Source organism: Puntigrus tetrazona, unplaced genomic scaffold (assembly GCF_018831695.1).
Source record: "Puntigrus tetrazona isolate hp1 unplaced genomic scaffold, ASM1883169v1 S000000234, whole genome shotgun sequence".
Lineage (NCBI taxonomy): Eukaryota > Metazoa > Chordata > Actinopteri > Cypriniformes > Cyprinidae > Puntigrus > Puntigrus tetrazona.
In genome coordinates, this window is record NW_025047902.1 from 729,415 (window position 1) to 746,839 (window position 17,425).

Here is a 17,425-nt window from a genome sequence, read left to right on the forward strand (position 1 = left end):
GTGTGTGTCTCTGTGTGTGTGAGTGTGTGTGTCTGTCTCTCTCTGTGTCTGTCTGTATGTGTGTGTGTGTGTGTGTCTGTCTCTCTCTGTGTCTGTCTGTATGTGTGTGTGTGTATGTGTCTCCGTCTGTCTGTGTGTGTGTGTGTGTATGTTTCTCCATCTGTGTGTGTGTGTGTGTGTCTGTCTCTCTCTGTGTGTGTGTGTGTGTGTGTGTGTGTGTATGTCTCTCTCTGTGTCTGTGTGTGTGTGTCTCCGTCTGTGTGTGTGTGTGTGTGTGTGTCTCTCTCTGTGTCTGTGTGTGTGTGTGTGTGTGTGTCTCCGTCTGTGTGTGTGTGTGTGTGTGTATCTGTCTGTCTGTCTGTCTCTGTGTCTGTCTGTGTGTGTGTGTGTGTATGTCTCTCTCTGTGTCTGTGTGTGTGTGTCTCCGTCTGTGTGTGTGTGTGTGTGTCTGTCTCTCTCTGTGTGTGTGTGTGTGTGTGTGTGTGTGTGTGTGTGTGTGTGTGTGTGTATCTGTCTGTCTGTCTGTCTCTGTGTGTGTGTGTGTGTGTGTGTGTGTGTGTCTCCATCTGTGTCTGTGTGTGTGTCTCCATCTGTGTGTGTGTGTGTGTGTGTGTGTCTCCATCTGTGTGTGTGTGTGTGTGTGTGTGTGTGTGTGTGTGTGTGTATGTGTCTCCATCTGTGTGTGTGTGTGTGTGTGTATGTGTCTCCATCTGTGTGTGTGTGTGTGTGTGTCCTCCGCTGCTGCAGGTGGCGCTGTAGTTTGTTTTGCTCGTCAGAAACAGAAGCGAGTTCCGGTGAATATCAAATTTCTGCTTGTTCTCCTGTTCACCGATGAATTTCGCTGATAATTTACACAAATGGCCGAGTAGGATGGATCTGGTGAGTGTTCCGGGGTTCTAATAGTTCACGCTGCTCGATGAACGGGGATGAAGGCGCTTTAGTGCTGCTGAATGCGCTGTTTGAATGAGTTTAATCTACGGAAGGTTTGTTAGCATTCAGCGCCTCTCTCTGTGTCTTCATCTCTCTCTTTCTCTCTTTCTCTCTCTCTCTCGTTTGTTAGTGATTTGTTGTGCTGTCAGCGGCCGCGGTGTGTGTGATGTTATTCACTCTGTTTTAGGACTTCGGGAACAAACTGCCCCAGGCTCTGTCGACAAACACTAAACTGCCCCAGTCTCTCTCCTCTAGCGCCAAATTTCTGCCCTCAGGCCCGTTTGAGCACTACGGCCGCCCGCTGGGAGTCAAAGTCAAAGAGGAAGACGAGAGTGTGGAGGATTTCTTTCATTTCGGTGAGTTTACACACACACACACACACACACACACACACACACACACACACATCATTAGGTGAAGCTTGGTTTTATTGAACTTATTTTTTTAATAACTCGTCGTGTTAAAGACACAATCATCATGACTCTCCTTAAAACCGTGGCATTAATCCTGGCTGTCTGTTAATATATTTTATGAAAGCCTTTCATTTATATTTAGATTCATGAAAAAGATTGATAAATGAATAGGTTTTCTTATTGGCTGTTTAAATCATGATTTGTTAGAACAATAAAGTGGCCTTCGGTCAAAGAACATCATTCTGTCAGATTCACTGAATGACGTTCTTCTGTAGAACAGAAAAGCAGTGATGTTCCTTTTTATCTCTCGTGTCGTTACAAACCTGTACGAGTTTCTTTGTTTTGTTGAACACCAATCATTCTGAAGAAAAGAAACTGAGGAAGTCAATGTGGGTCATCATCCAACGTTTGATCACCAGCATTGTTCAGAAATTCTTCTTTTGTGGATATAAGAGAGAAACTCATTCAGGTTTGGAGCAATGTGAGGAAATTTTGTCTTTAAGTCATGTCACCGTTCTCATCCAGCAGTGCATTTGACCTTAAAGACCCTAAAAGAGCTAACTCTGTATGTTGAGTCTCTCCGCCGGGAGCGTTCTAATCGTCCTCTGCTTCCGTCCTGACAGCTCAGCACCTGCAGCAGCAGACCGGAGAGTGTCTCACGGCTTGCTGCGGTGGCTCCAACCCTAAAAGCCTGTCTCTCTCGGATCCGGTCAAAAGCAGCGGGCGTCCCTCGGCGGACCGTCCGTATCACTGCCAGGACTGCGGCAAGTACTTCCGCATCAACGACATCAAGCGGCACCAGCGCATCCACAGCGGAGAGCGGCCCTTTCCCTGCTTCCAGTGTGGCAAGAACTTCCCCACGTCTGGGGACCTGAAGCGGCACGAGCGCATCCACACGGGCGAGCGGCCCTACCACTGCCTGCAGTGCGGCAAGAACTTCTCTGACTCGGGCCACCTCAAGCAGCACGAGAGGATGCACACGGGCGAGCGGCCCTACCAGTGCCCGCAGTGCGCCAAGCGCTTCTACCGCTCCGGAGACCTGAAGCGGCACCTGAGGATCCACAGCGGAGAGCGGCCCTACAAGTGCCTGCAGTGCGGGAAGACCTTCTCCGACTCCGGGCACCTGCGGGGCCACCAGCGCATCCACACAGGCGAGCGGCCCCACCGCTGCACGCTCTGCGAGAAGAGCTTCTTCCGCTCGGGCGACCTGAAGCGGCATCACAGAACGCACACGGGCGAGCGGCCCTACCAGTGCTTCCAGTGCGGGAAGAGCTTCTCGGAGTCGGGCCACCTGAAGGAGCACCGGCGGATCCACACCGGAGAGAAGCCCTACCACTGCAACCAGTGCGACAAGAGCTTCTCGCGGCTGGAGCGGCTCAAGGGCCACCAGAGCATCCACACGGGCGAGCGGCCATTCCACTGCTCACAGTGCGGCAAGAACTTCTTCCGCTCGGGCGAGCTGAAGCGGCACCAGAGGATCCACAGCGGCGAGCGGGCGTGAGACCGCGGCCTTCCTCCTCGTGTCCTGGTAGAAGTCGTTATAAATGTGTTCGTCGTTGTCGTAGACCGTATGAAGCGCTACCTCTGCACGCCTCGCCCTGATCTCGCCCGGCTGACTGATGCTCATCACACTGTCCGTATGTCGTTGAGAAATATATAGTCCAGTGACTCTGTATATTGTACAGGAGGATATTATTACTGTGTGTGCTCACATTCCTTGTATTTAATGAACCTCCCTCAAACTGTCTGTGGTTATGTTTTCTTTCTTTTTATATAAACCGAACTGTTTTACTGTCGACGTGAGCGGACGCCGCTGAAGCGCTTCTCGATGCGAGCGTCTGTGTGTTTTACTAGCTGCTGCAATGAAACACAGAATTACACAGTTATTGTTTCACCGTAACATCATTAACTGTCATAAAAGACATTACAGCGTATAGATGTGCTCTAATAACCGTTTGTGATCAATTTCTGAGCACCAGGTGATTAATGTAGAAACTGAGCTCATGAACCATATTAGATTTACCTTTTAACTTTTTAAAACTAGCTCTTTGCATTTACTATTGTTTAGAATCGTCCTCTATTTTTACTTTCTATTATGTATTTAACCACCAGTAGCTCAGAAGCTTTTTTTTATATATAAGAGGTGTGTGCAGGATTGAATTATAGTTGTTTGGGTTATTCATGTGCATGAATGTTTTCTTCATATGTGTCATCATCCTTAATAAACACTTCACCTCTAATTACAGCCGCACACGTGAACATGCAGTTTATTGGCTTTGTGTAACACCTCTGACTCCAGACTGCATCTTTATATCATTAATAAACAGTGTGACGTGAGATGAAGCGAGTGACTAAGGGTTGTTTAATGCCGAGCGGGAGTTTAGTTTTTTCACATATTTTCATATCTGTCACAGTAAGTTACTTACTGATAATGTGAGCTTTTTCGCGTATATTTCACGGTTTCGTATTTAGAAGTAAGCGCTGCAAAGCATTTCCGCTCATGTTGACTTTACGACATCCGTGTGCACTTTACGGCACGGATCGGTCGGAAGTTCGGTAACCAGGGAAACGCTTGGAGGTTTTGCAGCCGGAGGGAGACGGTGAGCGGCGTTTAATTCAACATTTGCCATCAGATGCGTTGAACTGTGCGTTTTTCCTGACCCAAAGATTATGATCTCATGTGTGTGGTAATGTTTCCCCGCAATCAGAAACCGCGACTGACGGGCCGCGCGCGGAGCACGGAACAGGCTCGAACAAAAACAAGCGCAGAAAGCGGTGAGAGAAGAGGGTCATGTGGGCGTCATTAGCTTTGATTTGACTGATTGGCGGCCGGTCGCGTTAGTTTCCGTCATTTACCTGCTGTGCTGGTGTTTTGGTCAGTGGTGTGAGCTGGTCTGAGGTCAGCGCTGATGGCGGACAGGTGCGGCGCTCAGGTGTTCTGACGACGCTCGCGCTCAGGTGAGAGACGCTTGTTTGGAATCTCATCAGAGAGCGGAGGGACTCTGAACCTTTCGACTTGACACGAACGGTTTTGACTCGTTGTGGTGATCTGTGTTTCTCCAGAGCCGCTCCATGGAGGTCCGTAAGCCGGTTCTGGAGCTGAAGGACGTTCCTCCGCCGCCGCTGCACGGTCCCGGTTCGCACCCGTGTCTCGGGCCGCAGGCGCCGCCGGGCAGCCTCAGCGTAAGCGTGTGTTCGTGCTGCGCAGCCAGCGTCCAGCTGCGGCAGGGTGCAGGCCTTCCTCTGTACCGGTCTCCTCCTCAGGCCTCGGCTGCGCAGACCCCCGCCGGCTGCGGGACACACTGCTGCGCCTGCGCCGTGCACTCTTTCACTCTCGGTGACCCGTCCTCACCCCCTCACCTCTGCCCTCACTCTGTGCACACTCACTGTCTGCAGGACCGCTGGAGGAAGGTTGGTGGAGCGCACCGCTGCGGGTGTTTTTGGGAGCACTGCTGTTCTTCAGTTAGACGGACCGTGAGACCGCGGCCTGGTAGAACACGTCTGCGCTGATCCCACCTGAAGCCTGACACCAGTCTCCTCTGCTTTCAGAGTTTACACGTGGACTCGGAGAAGGTTTGGCCGAACATTCCTCCGCCGGCCCCTGTGTGCAACGGCTGCAGTGACGGTCTGCTGGGGGTCCGCCTGGGCAGAGCTGTGCAGAAATACGGTCCGTACCTGTGCTGCTTCTGCTGAGTGTGTGTGTGTGTGTGTGTGTGATCTGGATGGGCCGCTCTGTGTCTGCAGGTGCTCCGGAGGAGGCGCTGCCGCCCATCGGGGTGTTCTGGGACATCGAGAACTGTGCGGTGCCCAGCGGGCGCTCGGCGGCGAGCGTGGTGCAGAGGCTCCGGGAACGCTTCTTCCAGGGACACCGTGAGGCCGAGTTCATCTGCGTCTGTGACATCAACAAAGAGAACAAGGCCGTCATCCAGGAGCTCAACAACTGCCAGGTGTGTGTCACTCTCGTCATCTCTGTGTGTGACCGGTGTTCAGGTGACCATGGCTTGCTTTCTTTCTGCTCAGGTGACCGTCGCACACATTAACGCCACCGCCAAAAATGCAGCAGATGACAAACTGCGGCAGAGTCTCCGGAGATTCGCAGAGACGCACGCCGCTCCTGCCACGGTCATCGTTGTTTCATGTACGTGTCTGCAAATGCCCAACTCTAGGTTCAAAATATTAGGATATTATGAGAAATCAGATTTTTTTTTTTTTTTTTTTTTTTAATGTGCTGTTTATATTTGGTTTGGCCATAAATGTAACTAAATGATGCACATTTTAGGTTTATAATGCTGTTAAAATCTTACAGAACCCTTATTATAATATAATGCAGTAGCATTAAAAAAATGTTAATTATAAAAACCAGAGGTTGTCAAACTCTTTACAGTGACGTACTTCTTGGGGCGTTTAAGGGCATAGTGAGTAACCCTACTTAGGCCACAGTCACATCTTTGCCATTACGGGTCAATATTTTCCACCTTAAAGGTATTGTTCACCCAAAAATAAAACTCTTTGTCATTTTACTCTCCCTTGAGTAGTTTCAAATCTGTGTGAATTTCTTTCTGTGAACACAAAGGAAGGTATTTTGGACAAAAGGCTGGGGTAACCGGGCTGCTTTGGGTCACCAGACTATGGAAGATAAAATATCTTCTTCTGTTATGTTCAGCAGAACAAATAAATTTGTACAGCTTTGGAACTACAGGAGGGTGAGTCATGGGTGAATTTTTACTATTCCATTAAGTGTATTATTAAATAAAGCAATAAGTGATACTTCAGTAGGTGTTGGTGAGTCACTGTTTAAATGAGCGAGGCATCGTTCGTTCGTTCAGTAAGGAGGCTGTATTCATGGTTCGTGAATCACTGACACACTGAATCGTTTAAAGCTAACGTTACAGATTCCTTCATGAGACGCAACAGTTCTGATGCAGATTTCAGTGGAACTATTATTTCGTTTTAAAATATAACTGACTATTGTTTTGAAAATGAATGGTACATTTTAAAATGTAAATCTTTACATTTTGTTACATAAAATCAATGTCACGTTTACAATCGTTTATATATTCAGATAAAATTGCAAAATCGCACGGGTATGTTTCTGTATCTAAGGGTTTTTTTTAATTGATCTCTGTGTAGTCTGTCAAGATGTGTTCTTTTATGCTGTTAAGTGAAATCTACTTTCTTTAAATTAAGCAGCAGTGTGATTTGCTAAAGCTGCATATTTAGCGGTGTCCTGTCATATGTGTGCTGCTTGTGGTCATTTGACTGTTTACATCACTCCAATTTTCCAGTTTTTATACTAGAAGCCACATTTTGATTTGATTTGGTTTTAATGTTACTTTTAAGTTGGTGTAGAATTAAATGACTGGAACACCTTTTGTTTACGTATCCCCATCTGAGAACCAACCCCTGATAAACTGCACCTGTGTGTCACTGTCAGTATGGCTCCCATCATTCAGTATTTCTTCCACTTAATCAAGCTACTCTTTCTTTAAAGCATGCTGATGTTTTTTTCACATCACTCTGTTTTTGTTTTTGCACTCATCTACAACCATTAAGAGTTCTACAGCATCTGTTTCGGCCCACATGATTTTCTGTGAACTGCGTTCTCTAGTTCTAACTCTCCAGAGGTTTGCCCGAGCGTCACACTTACAGTGGCCAACATTGGAAGTGGATCAAAAAAAGGTAATCTAAATTGTTTGGAGGTCCTACGGCAAGGACCGGTATTGGTTTGGCTTTAGGACAGCTTTGATGAAAGGTTTTGGTTCACTTCAAATGTTTGTTGCTGCGTTTTGCATTTAGTAGAACAGAATGAAATGGTTTTCCAAACTCTTTGTTCTTTACGTCATCTATTACGTCTTCTGTGTGGTTGTGCACATGTGCAGCTTAGGAGCAAGTGTTGAGCATCATAACGACAGCTTTCTGTCTGTCCTTCACGCAGCGGATGTGAACTTCGCCAGTGAGCTGAGCGACCTGCGACATCGACACGGCTTCCAGGTGATTCTGGTTCACAAGAGCCAGGCCTCGTCTGCCCTGCTGCAGCATGCTCACCTGCGAGCCGCCTTCGAGGAGTTCATCTCGGACCTTCCACCCGGGATGGTGGTCAAATCACAGGTCAGCCGCCACACCTCACTCCCTCTGTTCCTGATCGTACTCCTCACAGGTGAACACTGATCTGATGACCGGCTGACCGGTGTTTCTGTTTGGAGAGAGAGCAGTGCTTGGACGCTGCTTTTTAGAATGTGATCGTAAGCTCTTGGCTGTGACTCAGTGCTCTGAGATTTTAATGGAGTTGGTAGAGAGTTGCGGGCCTAAAGCTGAACTCCAGCACCATCTCAGATCTCCCAGAGTGCTGTTTGTGTGTCTGCTCCTCAGCCCAGTTTCAGCCTTCTGTTTGTGCACCACCTCCCCACGCACCGCGACTCCAAGGCGGTGGCCAACCGTCTGCAGCGTCTCTCCACTAACTGTGGAGGGAAGGTGTTGGGCGTGTCGGGCGGCTGCGCCGTACTGCGATTCTCCAGTGCTGAGGCGGCCGAGCGCGCCCGCAAGCGCATGGAGAACGAGGACGTGCTGGGTCAGCGCATCGTGCTGTCCTTCTCTCCGGACGGACCGGAGGAGGAAGAGGAGCGCACCGCTGCCTCCGCCGTGTTCCTGCCGGTGGAGAAGCCTCGCTCGCCCCGGCGGCTGCGGGCCTCTCGCTCCTGCCATGGCGGAAGCCACGCCCCCGAGCGCCCCTATAGCCACGCCTCCTCGTGCAGCCCTGTGACGAGGCCCCTCCCCCAGGTCAGCTGTGTACCCGCCTCTGCCCGCCTCCCCCCCGTCATCCTCCAATCGCACGCTTGCTCTTCTCATTGTGCTTGCGCTGCTCGCCTGCCGCCGTCCGCTGCTGAGACTCATCTTCCTCTTCCTCGTCTGTCTCCAATCACACTCCTGTCTCTCGCCTCATTGGGAATTGGCCGTTTGCTGCTGTGTGTTAAAGTTAGCTCTGTGTGTGTGTGTGTGTGTGTGTGCTGCAGGCTGTGAGTACTGTGACCCGTACTGCCAATGCATCTCCTCAGAGTCTCACTGTCCCGTCTGCAGCTGGTAAACCAGCAGAGCAACAACAGCGCAGTCGCAGGTAACTCATACTCACTCATAAACGCAGTCTTTTGGTCTTAAAAGGCATTAAAGTGGTTGCTGTTGTTGTTTGTCATGTGACTTGTGACTCGAGAGTTTGTAATTGGTGGTTTTGTGTGTGTGTGAGAGAAGGCGGGACTCTCCTGCACAGCCATTTCAGGTCAGCACTCCTTCAGCGTTCAGTAAACTAAGTTTGCAGCGGAGCTTCAGTCCCATGATGCTCTCTCAGAGCTCTTGGTCATCACGGTAAGTGAACACCGTTCTTTTAGATGTTTTGTAAAGCTGTCTGGCATCTAGGTCACGTGTGTGTGTGTGTTTGTCTGCAAGGAGCGCATCTCCCTGCCTGTCAAACCGCTCGTCTCCTCTAAGCGCTCCGTCTCCCAGCGGCTGCGCAGATGAGCCCTTCTCTGACGGAGTGGACGTTCAGGTCACTAATCTGGACTACAGGATGTCACGCAAAGACCTGCAGCAAATACTGAGAGATGCCTTTGCTAAACATGGCAGAGTGAGTCACATTTTACTCAAAATCCAACTTAAGCATATGGAAACAATTTCATTATTGTGTGTGTGTGTGTGTGTGTGTGTGTGTGTGTGTGCGCACTCGCAGGTGAAGAGTGTGGATCTCAGTCCTCACACAGACTATCAGCTGAAGGCTCGGGTGCACATGAGTTCTCTCCAGCAGGCCATCGGAGCGGTCAGCCTGCTGCATCGCTATAAAATCGGCAGCAAGAGGATTCATGTGTCTCTCATCACCGGAGCCAGTAACAAGTCTCTCACCTGTCTCAGGTATCATGTGGTGTCTTTCTCCATCTGCGTTTGTGCTTGGTCTCTTTCTATTGTAGATGTGGCCTGTGTTTGTTCCTTAGCTCCGAGATCATCAGTATCCTGCAGGACGCTCCGGCCAGCTGCCTTCCGCTCTACAAGTTTACGGAGACTTACGAGAGGAAGTGAGTTTCCTGACCACAGCTCTGTGTGTGTGTGTGTGTGTGTGTGTGTGTTTGAGTGTAACTGAGTCCTGACTGCTGTGTGTGTGCATGCTTGCTGCAGGTTTGGTCGTAAGCTGGTGGTCAGTGACCTGTACCGGCTGCCGGAGGTGGTGTGTGTGCGTGAGCAGGGCAGCGGGCGGCTCGTGTGTCTTCTGTCCAGCACTCAGGCTCGGCAAAGTCCGCTAGGATCAGCTCACTCTCATGACAGCTCCAACACCGCTAGTCCGGTTCTGTTTGAGGAACTGGAGTACCACGAGCCCGTCTGCAGAAGACACTGTTCTCAGCAGGACTTCAGGTCAGGCACACTCGCGTTTTCATTTAAGTTCTAGAGCTCAGAATGTCGTTTTGGAATTTAGTTTTAGTAAATGTTGGTTTTTGGACTGAAGGGAAAGATCTTGCTCATAATGGTTCTCTTCTGGTTTCAGTGAATCTGATTTTGATCCAGATTCTTACATGATCCCGTTTGTTGTGGTGTCTCTGAAAACTCTGGCTGCTCATGTCCACAGTTTACTGCAGAGTCACGAGGGAACTGTACCTCTCCTCAGGTATACAGGGATTCTCCATAGCCATAATGCTTTTCATACTGAATGAACTGTATTTTATAAGCAAACAAGAAAAATATTTAAAACATTGTCAAAAAAAACCCTCTGCACAACAGTACATGCAAGAAATTCTTGCTGCTGTTTTGTCCACTGGCTGATGGTGTTTGTGACAGGCTGATTCATATCTTCTGTTGTGACCTTTTTTCCTTAAAATGTGACTTAGTTTTTCTGCACTTGGTAAAATGCCATAAAATCTGGTTTAATTTGGAATTTAGGGTAATAAGCCATTTAATGTTTGAGTAATCGTAGTGCACTAAGAGATGAGCATGTGCACTAACTCTCACAGACATCTGATAGTTTAGTTCAAAAACTCATTGGTCAATTATGGAACCAGTTCAGTTAATCTATAAAGCATCCCCTGATAAAACAGTCTGTGTTGATCTCTTGCACATGTGAACAGTTTCCCAGAATGCTATGCAGCAGAGTTTGGTCCTTTAAATGTTGAAGAGGAGGGAAAGCTGGAGGGAAGCGTGCCATTAGAGCACCTCATCACCTGCATCCCTGGAGTCACTATCGTAACAGCCCAGAACGGCTTCAAGATCATCAAGTGGATTCACAACAAACCCCCGCCACCCAATGCAGGTGTGTGTGTGTGTGTGGTGCTGGTGAGAGAACACATACACAGTGTAAGTGAAAAGGCCTGTGTGTGTTTGTCAGATCCGTGGCTGCAGCGCAGTAAGAGTCCGGTTGGGAACCCACAGCTGATCCAGTTCAGTCGAGAGATGGTGGATCTGATGAAGAACCAGCCATCCTGTTTGATGCCCATCACAAAGTTCATTCCAGCATATCACCACCATTTTGCCAAACAGTGCCGTGTGTCTGACTACGGATACTCCAAACTGCTGGAGCTGCTGGAGGCCGTTCCTCACGTGCTGCAGGTCTGAACGCCACACACCTTCTCATCCAGGCAGTGTTTACACAAGGCATTAACATGTGATCTGCTAGATCAGACCATCAGTCCGGACACTTGATAACATCAGCTGATTTTTGTGTCTGGATTATTCATTAGATCAGTCTTTCTTGCCCAAAGGCTGTAGAAGATGCCCCAGTGCAAAGTCAGACAGAAGTGGTGTTTTTTTTTTAATCTGTTATTAATTGTGGGAAATTGTACAAATCCAAATGAATCTAAAAGTCTCCCTGCACTCCACGGCCCGGAGTTCTTTTCTCTGTGGACAGTTTACAAGAGAGGGCCGAGGTTTTGTGATGTTGACCTGTGAATGCAGATACGATAGCTGGATTGAGTTTACTCTACACTGAGATCCGATCACAGCATGATTACCTCTGGACCAGGACACTCTAATCAGTAGCCCGTTCATCTGTGTGTATGTGGACATCATCCAGATACAGGTCGCATGTAAATGCCAAGTGTAAACGGCCTCAGTTCAGTTTTGAAGTTTCCTGTGATCTTAAGCCATGCGTCTGTATGCGCTCGTAGATCCTGGGTCTTGGCTCCAAGCGCTTGATGACTTTGACCCATCGTGCTCAGATCAAACGCTTCACTCAAGACCTGCTGAAGCTGCTGAAGTTTCAGGCCAGTAAACAGGTGGTGATCAGAGATTTCACGCAGGCATATCATTGGTGAGCATCTCTCTGTGTGCTGCAGGAGTGAGAGACACCGCCGCTCTGTCCTGAACTCTGTGTGTGTGTGTATATTAGGTGCTTCTCCAGGAACTGGCAGGTGGTGGATTATGGGATGTGTGATCTGATGGACCTGCTGGCCGAGATTCCAGACACGACGATCACGGTCTCTCAGCAGGACAGTGACACCCTCATCTCCGTTCCTAAGAGAGGTGAAGCACTGCTGCAGATGCTTGAATGTGTCTGTGGTTTGTTTGTGTGCTTCAACACACTGCATCTCAAGAAAGTAAAAATCATGGCTGGAATACATTACACAACTTCAGAACAGATATCAAAGCAATAAACGGCACACTCTCTCAAAGTAAAAATGTTTACAGACGAGCGCTGTGCATCATGTGCTAAAGAGGCTTTCAGGAAAAAGGTTAAATTCTTTGAGCACTAATTTGGTCTGAAGACATTTCAGTGTGCAGGACCAGTCAGCTAACGGGTCTGTCTCCTCCAGAGCGGACAGCGGAGGAGCTGGAGCGCACGCGGCAGTTTGGCAAGGAGGTGGTAGATCTTCTGAGACATCAGCCTCACTTTCGCATGCCCTTCAGCAAGTTCATCCCCACGTATCACCACCATTTCGGGCGTCAGTGCAAGCTCTCTTACTATGGCTTCACCAAACTCATGGAGCTGTTTGAGGCCATACCAGACGTCCTTCTGGTAGGTGGGCGGCCTCGGAGGAGAGGTGCTGGGGCGCTAGCGGTGTCTGACGCTGTGTTTGTGTCTCAGGTGCTGGAGTGTGGTGAGGAGCGGCTGCTGGCGCTGACGGAGGTGGAGCGTGTCAAAGCTCTGGCGGCTCAGCTGGTGAAGCTGCTTCGAGCCCAGAGGGACTCGGGCCTTGCTGTGAGTCAGCTGCTGAGTGAATATAGCAAGACGTTTGGCTACAGCCTCCGCCTACAGGACTACGATGCTTCCACACTGCCCGCTCTGCTCAGCAAGCTCTGCCACGTGGTAAAGGTGACTTGACTTCGAATCACTTCCTTCCCGATCACGGCTTCACTTCCTCCTTTCCTCTTTCCAGATCTCAGATTACTTCCACACTTCCCTCCAGATCACTTCCTTCTTTTTTGGCATTTTTCCCTCTGTGTGTCTCTCTCTCTGTAGGTGGTGGACACTTCTGAAGGGAAACAGGTGCAGCTGATTAACAGGAAGTCCCTGCGTGCCTTGACGTCGCAGCTGCTGGCACTGATGATGTCACTTCCTGAGGATTGCGATCAGCTCGCAGTGGAGGATCTGAGGAAGCGGTACGAGCTTAGCTACAGTGCTCCGCTCAACCCCTGCGAGTATGGCTTCATCTCTCTGCCCGAGTTGCTGAAGAGCCTGCCTTACCTGCTGCAGGTACGAGCGACAGCTAGCGCTGAACGATTACTCAAGTGGAGTAGTCAGTAACGCTGTGATCCGTTGTGAACCTCAGATATGTGCTGTCAGATGGAGCAGCATTTACTACACAGAGCTGGGGTTCACTGAGGAACTATACTCATCATCACATTTATAATTGCAGACTGATCGTGCCATTTATGAAATCATTCTGAGATTCTCAGTCTCAATCAACTACGGCCTTGTGTAGAAAATGCTGCTCCATCTGACAAGTTTTACTCATTTTACAGTTTTTATTCAATTCACTTCATAGTTGTGCATTTATTAGTCATGCTAGCACTACAGGGATTGCCTGGCTTTCTTCTGTGGAGCATACTGATGACAGAACCGTGCTACACTGATAAGACGTTTGTCTCTTGCTCCTCAGCTCTCTGGAGACGAGCGGGACGATGGTAGAGACGAGGAGAACGTAAGGCTGACTAGACTCTACCAGTTCGCCCGTGATGTCCGTGCGCTGCTGCACACCTACCATTATAACCAGATCTTCCTGTCAGAGTTCTGTGGCGCTTTCAGCAAATACACCGGCCGAGAGTTTCAGCCGCAGACGTATGGCTACAAGACGCTGGAGGAGCTGCTCGCCGCCGTGCCTCAGGTGCGTTAGCGGCTTTGGTTTGACTCCACACACATATTAATGGCTCGGGATGAACACATTCTGTTTTCTGTTTCAACAGGTGGTCTGGATTAAAGGTCATGGTCACAAAAAGATCATCGTCCTGAAGAACGACATGAGAGGTAGCAGAATCCTTGACTCTTCTCTAAAGTCTGTATCTCGGGGTGTCCTGTAGAGATAGGGTCCGGTCCAACACCCCTGATGCCGCTTGTGAATTTTACACTTTTTAGTTTGCCAAAGCTGAGGATGTTAAAGGGGTGGTTGCTTTTTATGATTTCACTTTTTATTTTCTTTGCTAGTATGTTATGTTGGTGTTAAATCATAACCAACATCTGTGATGTTACAGCGTTCTGAATGACGTAAAATAGAAAATGCTTTCAGTGTGGTTCAAGGTGTCTGACAGGAACACGATTTTTAAAGACAGAACATTGTGGTTTTCCCTCGCTCAAAGAGTGCTCCATCACTGCTTGATCACAAGTACAGTTCACGTCAACGACGTGTGATACCTGCATAATTAGCAAGAATGCACATTTAGCTAATTTGATAGAGAATCGATCTCTTAATTCAGAAAGAATGTGAAGGCTCTGATGACGTGAAAGGGAACGTATACTTTTTAAGAAATTTGTCACTTCATTTTTATTTTGTTTTAAAACTATAAACGCTTGTTACAAAATCCCATCGGTCTGCTTCAGGGCACATGCGCTAACCCCCCGAAGGCGTACAGGTTAATTTTAGGGCGCATTACTTGCAGAAATACCCAGATTACAGAGCTTCAGAATAATGGCTTCTATCCACAAGCATTACCAAGCTTGGAAAAAGTCAGAATACATTTTTAACGAACTTAAGTCATATAAACCTAAGATGGCTTGAGGTGAGTAAAACATTCCTGTAACACTATTCCTTTTAATACATGTCATGAGCAGATCTGTGGTATTTAAAACTTCAGTATTTCAGCTCAGAGCAGAATGATTATTAAATGCTCTGTGCGTGTGTCCTGCAGCTCGTGGCAGTCCTGCAGTCACTGCAGAAGAGCCTGGTCCAGATGAAGAGCCCTGCGCCGCCGACAGCCCCGCCAGCGGTAAAAACCAGCTGCTAGTGCTAGCTATGCATCCGTCAGCAGCGCCAGCTAACCATGTTTGTGTGTCTCAGGTGAGATGGAGCTGCTATGTCTGGGCTCTGGTTCTCCAGTAGATCTGCTCTGTGCTCCGGTGCCCTCCTGCCTCCCATCTCCTCAGCTTCGGCCCGACCCGGTTCTTCTGCAGCCCAGGGATCTGATCCGCTTCGAGCGAGAGCCGGTTCAGGATCGTCAGCCTCGGTCGTCCAGTGCTCTGCTCACGGCTTTGGCATCTGAGAGCGGCTCAGATCATAGTGTGAGCGACTCGGTGGAGTCCTCCAGCACCAAAACATCCGTCACAGACAGCCCCGGCCGGCGGAACACACGCAAGGTTAAACTAGCGGCTAATTTCTCCTTTACTTCCACCCTACCAGTCTAAAGCTGTGTGCGTCACAAAACCGCTGGCATGACAAAGGATTTATGTGAAGCGTGTTATTCTGAGGCTGACGGACGTTGTGTGTTCAGTTGGTGACTCTGATCTGTTTGAGCTTGTGTTCTTCAGTCGTGTTTGTGAGCCGCTCCTCCGTGTGCGATTGTGAATTTTTTTTTTTCCGTTATTACAGTCGCTCATTATGAGGCGTTAGTATGAGGCCTGAATCATGCAGACCGCAGCTGTCGCTCTGAGCTGCTGTGAACAGGAACTGTGAATCGTGACGCTCTCGTCCAAACCTTCATTAGGTGAATCTGCTGAGGCGTGCCGTCGTGTCTTTTGTTTGCGACGTTATTTGTGTTGTTTGAAGCACATGGGCTCCGTGTGATGAAATGGAAGAATGACTTGCTGGAAGTTCACTTTATTCTTTTCCGCTCTGAGATCTCAAGCGCTCACAGATGCTTTTGTGTTAGTCTGTTTCAGAGCCAGAGCCCAACACCAAAGGGCCTTCCACCCTTTTAACTGAAATTTTTCGAAGCTGCCCGTCTCGAATCACTTACGTTCGTATTGGGAATGAAGTCTGTGTTTATTGAAACTCTTACAGGAGTGTTTAGTTTAAAATCGTCTCGGCTGCTCATTGGAGGAGATTCACACTCATCTTACAGTTTCATTGGCGTCCAGATGCATTATGAGAGTCTGCATAAAGACGTTCAGCGGGCCAAAGAGAAAAGCCCTCGTGTTCTGCAGGCCGAGGCAGTTTGTGGCTTTTACATTTGTTTTTTTTCTTGGTCCAAAAGTTGCTTTTGATAGTTCTATGCACATGGTGCATAAACCCTTGTTTGAAAGCGGTCGTTTGAGTCGCTGCAGGCTTTTACTGCGTTTCTTTTTATGCGTTTTGGCAGAGTCGTGCTAATTAGATGATGCTAATCAGTGTAGCTGCTCCTCTGGAAATGCCAAGGTTGTTTACTTGAACCTTGAGTTGGCGCGTTCAGTTGCGGTTTGCTCTCCGATGGCTTTTACAATGGCTTGTATCAGCCGCAGTGCTACGAGAGCGAGACGCCAGCGCGAGACTCCGCTTCTGCTAATGGCTTTGGGTCACAGTGAAGTTGATTTGAGTAAATGTGTTTTTTGTTTTGAGTGTTTCGGCTGGCAGCGACACGAGGTCCTCGGACACCTGCTGTCCGTGAGAGTAGCCCGTATCGTGGTTGTGGAGCGCATGAGTTTGTTTCTTTAAGGATGGCTCTCTTTGGCCCTCGCATCTGTTGGCCGTGTTCTTGGAAGCTTTCTGAATGGTACCAGCTGAAACTGAGCTGAAGTACGTGTGTCTGTGATTTTATGCATGTTTGCATAACGTTTGCCTCATGCTGTTGATTGGAAATATTTGATTCAGAAATGTGTGTGTGTGTGTGTGTGTGTGTGCGTCTCTGTGTCTCTCGTCTTTAGTGTTTCAGTGTTAGTGTGTGTGCTCTCACTTCTATCAGACGACCACAGTGAACACAAGTCTCTCAGATTGTGATGTCAACTTCATGATCTTCATGTGAAATAATGTGGACGTTCAGCCTCAAGACACTGGAGGTCTTGTATGATTTTAGTCTCCACCAGAAAGTGCTGTTAGGAGGTTTTTTTATTTCTATGTAATGACCAAATTTCTGTCATGTATAATAAATATCACTAGCATTATTTGGTGTCCTGTTTTCTGTGGTTTGTTGAGGATCGCTGTTTCTCTGGTTTTCTCAGCTGATCATTTACAGAAGAACTGACATGGTAGTCTTTACCTGCATCAGTTAAACACAGAACTTAGAATTAGGTTACACGTTAATATCTGCCATAGAACGTGATTCATTAACAAACACCTGCAAGAAAAAACTGTGGGAAATATCATTAAATACAGCAGTGTTCTGACCTTATCCAAAGAACAGTGTTACTGAGATCTGAGCAGAAGATACCAGACCCATCTTTCACTCAAACTGTAATATCATAAAATGGCCATTTATTTGATTTTTGGAAAATGTTTCCTGTGTGCTCAGATGTCAGAGTGGTTTAATAAAGCGAACACGTTCTCAAATCCTTCAAGAAATGCTGCAGTGTTTTGTCGATACAGTGAAAAGTCAGTGGGCCTAAAGTTCTTGCCAACATCTTCAAAATGTTTCGAAGGAAGAAAATGAGGGCAAGGAAATTCTGATGTTTCTGAGAATGATTAGGTCATTTGTAACGAATGAGAGCATTATCAGTACTACGGTACGGTCTGAATCCTGATTGGAAATCCTCAAAGATACTATTTTTCTCTAAA

The 17,425-nt window shown here is 48.2% G+C and overlaps 2 protein-coding genes across 4 annotated transcripts; both read left to right on the plus strand.

Moving 5' to 3' along the window:
- The first annotated feature begins 740 nt into the window (after nt 1-740).
- LOC122333310 (zinc finger protein 239) lies at nt 741-3,591 on the plus strand. 2 transcript variants are annotated; one of them, XM_043230867.1, is made up of 3 exons: nt 741-879; nt 1,118-1,286; nt 1,967-3,591. In XM_043230867.1, exons 1-3 carry the CDS (start codon nt 832-834, stop codon nt 2,842-2,844), a joined length of 1,095 nt encoding a protein of 364 aa, XP_043086802.1. In that variant the 5' UTR covers nt 741-831; the 3' UTR covers nt 2,845-3,591. The 2 variants fall into 2 exon arrangements, with proteins under 2 accessions (XP_043086802.1, XP_043086803.1); XM_043230868.1 differs by having other exon boundaries at nt 783-983.
- Nucleotides 3,592-3,812: 221 nt separating this feature from the next.
- LOC122333307 (meiosis regulator and mRNA stability factor 1) lies at nt 3,813-16,815 on the plus strand. 2 transcript variants are annotated; one of them, XM_043230864.1, is made up of 27 exons: nt 3,813-3,943; nt 4,052-4,118; nt 4,224-4,301; nt 4,407-4,754; nt 4,893-5,010; nt 5,088-5,290; nt 5,364-5,481; nt 7,279-7,451; nt 7,713-8,120; nt 8,354-8,454; nt 8,586-8,699; nt 8,781-8,958; nt 9,061-9,239; nt 9,320-9,400; nt 9,501-9,734; nt 9,865-9,984; nt 10,442-10,623; nt 10,699-10,919; nt 11,477-11,619; nt 11,698-11,831; nt 12,122-12,324; nt 12,394-12,621; nt 12,769-13,002; nt 13,409-13,633; nt 13,713-13,773; nt 14,652-14,729; nt 14,801-16,815. In XM_043230864.1, the coding sequence occupies exons 4-27, from the start codon at nt 4,416-4,418 to the stop codon at nt 15,142-15,144; spliced, it is 4,419 nt and encodes a 1,472-aa protein (XP_043086799.1). In that variant the 5' UTR covers nt 3,813-3,943; nt 4,052-4,118; nt 4,224-4,301; nt 4,407-4,415; the 3' UTR covers nt 15,145-16,815. The 2 variants fall into 2 exon arrangements, with proteins under 2 accessions (XP_043086799.1, XP_043086800.1); XM_043230865.1 differs by lacking the exon at nt 7,713-8,120.
- The last annotated feature ends 610 nt before the right edge of the window (nt 16,816-17,425 follow it).